Below are 5481 nucleotides of genomic sequence, written 5' to 3' on the forward strand. Positions count from 1 at the left end.
GTGTGAAATAACAGTAGAATTACAGGTAAATATAATTGCCAGTAAGTGCCGATATTTTGCAGGGGAAATGTCTTACAGTGTAGTATTTTTTTATTATTATTATTTTTTTTAACAGTGGAATGCTGTTGCAGAACTGCACTAAATGAACAGTAATTTCTTATAGTGTACTGTACTTACAGTGTCAAAATCATTTATGTTTTCAGGTGAGTGGAGGATTGTTCTTCTTGGGAAGACTGGTGCTGGGAAAAGCAGCACTGGCAACACCATCCTGGGAAAAAAGGTCTTTGAAGTGGACATCAATCCGTGTGGAGTGACCAACATGTGTGAAGCTCACAGCGGAATAGTCAACGGGAGGAAGATCACTGTCATTGACACACCAGGATTCCTCAACTCAGATGAAGAGGAGACAAATAGTGAGATAGAAAGATGCCTGACATTAAGTTCCCCAGGGCCTCATGCCTTCATCCTTGTGCTAAGTGCTGCTGAAAGATTCACCAAAGAGGATGAAGAGGTTATAAGAAGGATCAAGGAGTTATTTACATCTAATGTTTTTAAACATACAGTGATTGTCTTTACACATGGGGGAGAGCTGAGGGGGCAGAGTATTGAGGAGTTTGTCAGTCATAGTAGACGCGGAAACCCACTGAAGGATCTTGTTGAAAGATGTGGTGGTCGCCACCATGTCATAGACAATGTGTACTGGCAAAAGGAACAGGAGTGTGAATACAGCAACAGGAGGCAGATAGAGGAGCTGTTTGACACCATAGGAGAGATGGTACAGAGGAATGGAGGCAGGTATTACACTAAATAGCTGGTTGTTACATGTGCATAAGGGGGACATTGACTGCAAAACTCTGCAAATACACAGATTTCTCACAGAAGAGAAAGAAACAAAATGTGACACTGGGAGGGTTGAATTTTGAAATATTGTACTTTTTAAGTATTCAGTGATTATCTTTACACATGGGCGAAACCTGAGGGTGCACACCGTTGAGCAGTTTGTGAGTCACATCAAGTGAGATAATAACCCACTGAAAGATCTGGCTGACAAATGTGGTGGCCGCTACCTTGTCATAGATAACCTTTACTGGTAGAAGTAACAGGAGGCTGAATACAGTAACAGAGTGCAGATAGAGAAGCTGTTTGACTCCATAGATGCAGATGAATGGAGGAGGATATTACACTACGGAGGCGTAGAGAGGAACAGGCTCACTGAATGCAAATAATACTCAGCAAAAAGTTGTTCAAATACAGATTTCTCAGAACACACAATGTAATAATGCTACTGGGTCTAAATGGGAAATCTTTAAATTGAAGTTGTTATACTGGACAAAGCAATGCAATCCCAAGGCTCCTCCCAAATGAGCGGTTTCACTCGGTTTTCCTCTTTTCTCCCTCTGAGTCTGTGTAAATGTGAGCATTTGCATATGAGTGTTACTTCCAGATGGGGGAATAGGTGTCCTGCTAATAATGAAAGAATTATGTAGCGGAGAGTTTATTAACGGGTTTGTTTTTTATCAGGTGTTTAGAACTTATTGTGTATGTTTGTTTTTCACAGTTGAGGGGACTTGACAGTGGAAATGAGTTCTGTTGGGTGACTTGGTGTTTTGCCTAGTCTGTTTTTATTATACTTTTGTATTGCTCTGAGTAGAGACACCTAATTTTACCACGTTAGACTGTGAAATCCGTTGAATAATTCCTCAATAATTACTTACTTTGCTGATTAAACACTGTTAACGGCATGTACAACATTATTTTGTCTTGGATGTACTTGTTTACTGTTTATTATACACGTCTTGGGAAATACTAAAAATATGGGTAACACTTTATTTTATGATTTGGTGTCATGTTATTTGGGTTTTTGATAATGATCTTTGTGTTTGATTAGAACCACATGACTAATGAGGGTTGTGATTTGTATTCAATAAAATAAGTGTTCACCAAGCTGTGGGTGTTTCACTCAAAATAGAACAATGTGTCCTGTGTGTTGTGAGCAAGTCAAAGTAACGGAGCCAGAATGTTCCGCATTACAACAATCAGAGTTTGAAGTGAATTTAAAGTTAAAGTGGATTATTCTATAGCGATTCCTAATATCACAATCTCTGCATTCTGTTCTGCTTAAATGTTAATACAAATCTACAGACCATATTAAAAAACGTGAATACAAAAGGACTATTCTAATGCCCCGTAAAATATCTGTTGATGGAAAACATCTTATATTGCTAGAAGATAATTCGCTTCAAAATCTGATGGACAAGGGACTAGTGTGTCATTTAACGGGAATTCAGACATTGTGAGGCATGACCAACATGGATTTCAATTAAACTTGGTATGCCTTTATAGTGGCAAGGTAGAAACCCAGAACTGCATTTCCATCAATCTGGCACCAACCATGAGGAAGACATGTGGACCCTGGGTGTCTAACTTCATGTGAACTCTTACGAAAATCGACCATGGTAAATCGTGTTTTGACTGGTTTAACTATACCCTTACGAAAATCAACCATGGTAAATCCTGTTTTGACTGGTAATCGACCATGGTAAATCGTGTTTTGACTGGTTTAACTATACCCTTACGAAAATCGACCATGGTAAATCGTGTTTTGACTGGTTTAACCAGGGGGTGTCCGGTGACGAAACTAGCTACTAGCCACAACTGGATAACCCTAATCGAAACTTAAGTGCAAAATGAAAGGGTGTCAACAGAGTTTTCTACTATTATAATTTTTGTGATTTTTAAAATATTTTTTTCCCCTGAAATATTAATATTCAGTTCAAAGCTTGAAATAATAAGACCTCATTTGAGTAACGTTTCGATTATTTTGCGCCACTAGATTATTATATACTGGGTCACAAAGCTCAATTTATGAGGCCAAACCCATAAACATTAGCTGGATGCTAGCGAGTACAGGTCGAAATCTTCTTCCCTGCTGTAAAACTAGACACCTGAAAGATTTGTCAATACGGCCTATTATTAAACACCAGCCATAGTGCTTAACAGGAATATTTTGTTGATGAGATTTATGACTGGAAATTGTATTTAGCATATGGGCTCCCTTTTCCAATCCATACATTTTCCCACATGAAAGACTTACCAACGCTCGCCAACTAGTGGACACTCAATAGGAACTGCAGTATGCATGCAAAGCTAACTGGCTACAATGGGAACCAATCAGACTGAATCTTCTCCCTGTATTCTAAGTTCTCTGGTTTAACTACACCCTTACGAAAATCGTTCAGGAACACCAGTGAACACTGCTGAACACTTGGTGAGTTGCACATTTTTGAAAACAAATGTTAAGGGTGATTTTAAGAACAGAGTTGGACATGACCATAGACGGCCATTCTAAAGCTAGTTGAGATAAAATCTAAATTAGCCAAAAAAAACAGGGACTGCAGCAAACATGAAATAAACAGTGAGGAGGACTCTACTATATTGCACACAACTCAGAAAATGACATTACAGTAATGTTCAAAACAGTTGTCATTTAATGAATAATTATAAACCATGGTAAAATCACGACAGGCGATATTCTCGTCCTCTTGGCAGTCATGAGACTAATGTCAAAGTTCTACAGGAAATTAATCAATGCCTTCAGGCATCTATTCCTGATTAGCAAGATGACCCCATGTGATATCTGTTGCACTAGGTAAGGCCTGTGGTTGCCATTTTGTATACCTGGGCTAGGTATCGACATAGGCGGTATCATGGCAGCCATTTTGTACATCTGGGCACCTGAGCTAGATCTTGACATAGGCGGTGTCATTACCATGACTATAGCAGTGTACCCACAGACATCAAATAGAAGACTAGATGCGTCATCCGCATTCCCGTCAATGAAAGTCGAACGTCCGTGCATGGCGGCCTTGACAGCCCAGCCTACTGGCTCAACCAATGGCAGTGAGTTTTTGGTGATCCATTCTCTTCAAATGGTTATAATTTCCTCAAATATACGTCGATTTTCGAAAGGGTTGGTTTTTTATACGGTATAAAAAATTCCGAACGTAAGTATTATGTTGATACTGCATAGTGATTAATATTCACGTTATATTATATTATATTATATTACATTACATTACAATGAGCATCGGCCTACAATCATGTATCATATGGTTTAGTAGTGTCATTCAAGTAATTAAATAGATCCCATAAACAAATGCACAAGATATTCTTTTATATTTTCAGTAAAACAACAATTAAATGTTCCCATGTGGGCTACATTCTGCTTTGGGTTCGACAGCTCCACCATGTGTTCAAAACGTGCCATGACGCTTAGAATTAAATTGTTATAAATACACCCATGTTCAAGTTCAATGGCGGTGAGATGATCAAACAAACAACAGCCTGAAGATTGAAGACGAGAAGAAGAGTGTGCGCCATGGAGGTGTACTTTAAATATGACCGTTTAATTGTAAAAGACTTTGCTAACGTTTCTTAAGGCTGCTGTGCTGAGAAAAGGTAGCCTGATAAACCAGACTAAATGTGGATGTCTAATTTAGTCTGGCCTCGATGCACAATACATCCGAAATTGTTGATGAGAACAACCTTCCCTCAAAACCCTGCCCACTTTGATTCAAAACACATCTTTGCGTTGTAATTGGTTTGCCAGATTCATGGCATTCTGGCTTCATTGAATCATTATGCGAGGCCAGACCCACCCGTAGACAAAACATTTTGCCGTCCAGCGGGTGGCGCTGGTTCACCAGGCTAGAGAAAAGGATTAGACGGGCAAGTCATCAGCGGAATCCTCATTTGCTCTCCTACTCGTATGAACCAGGGCGTCTCTGGAGAGGTTGTTCTGCCATGAGCGTGGCTGGCAAGGACCTGGAGGTTTCCCACTAGCCTGGTCCTGACCATCCCATAATACTACCATTTCATTTCGTATTCATGGTCTGGCATTTGTTTGCTTTGAAGCGATTGTAGGAAGCAGGAAGTTTGCACTCAGTTATGGTTTGAAATTATTGGACACCTCTCACCCAATCGCTGGCAGTTACTCAACAACAATATAGCGCAGACCAATGGCTCTGGCGCAGATGTGTACGTCATTGTCACGAGCGTCCTCCCCCTGTCGCCCCCACGTGGGGGGCGTATTCGATTATTGGCTGTTTTCTTGGGGGGCGTTGCGATCAAAATTCTACTGCTCCAGGCACTCCACAGAGAAGCACGGCCAGACTACAGTAGTGGAGCCTATCCTTTGGCGGAAGTACGTAGGATGGCTCGCGAGGCTAGTTTCCCACACCAAAGTCAAGCTGTCTGCAACCCAGACCTGAGCAACGATGTGTAAAGGACGGTAAAAGACTCATCTCTGCGCACCTGGCTCTCTCCTTTCGCTTTCAACTCTACTGCTGCTGGTCTCTCACCCGCCTCCGTAAACCATCTCTCCGTTTCCATTCACACACACGCAATGTGCACACATACACGCTGATAACACTGGACATTATCTCTTTTTTGTTTTGCTTTGAATTTAAAAATAATGCTGTG

The 5481-nt window shown here is 40.6% G+C and overlaps 1 protein-coding gene across 1 annotated transcript in view; it reads left to right on the forward strand.

The window, feature by feature from the left end:
* Window positions 1-811, forward strand: part of LOC134461452 (GTPase IMAP family member 7-like) — a 2699-nt gene extending 1888 nt beyond the window's left edge. The window contains exon 2 of the mRNA XM_063214383.1: window positions 204-811. Coding sequence (XP_063070453.1) covers window positions 204-811 — 608 coding nt within the window. The remainder of the gene's footprint in view (window positions 1-203) is intronic.
* Window positions 812-5481: the final 4670 nt, after the last annotated feature.

This window comes from Engraulis encrasicolus, chromosome 13, assembly GCF_034702125.1.
Source record: "Engraulis encrasicolus isolate BLACKSEA-1 chromosome 13, IST_EnEncr_1.0, whole genome shotgun sequence".
NCBI classification, from domain to species: Eukaryota; Metazoa; Chordata; class Actinopteri; order Clupeiformes; family Engraulidae; genus Engraulis; species Engraulis encrasicolus.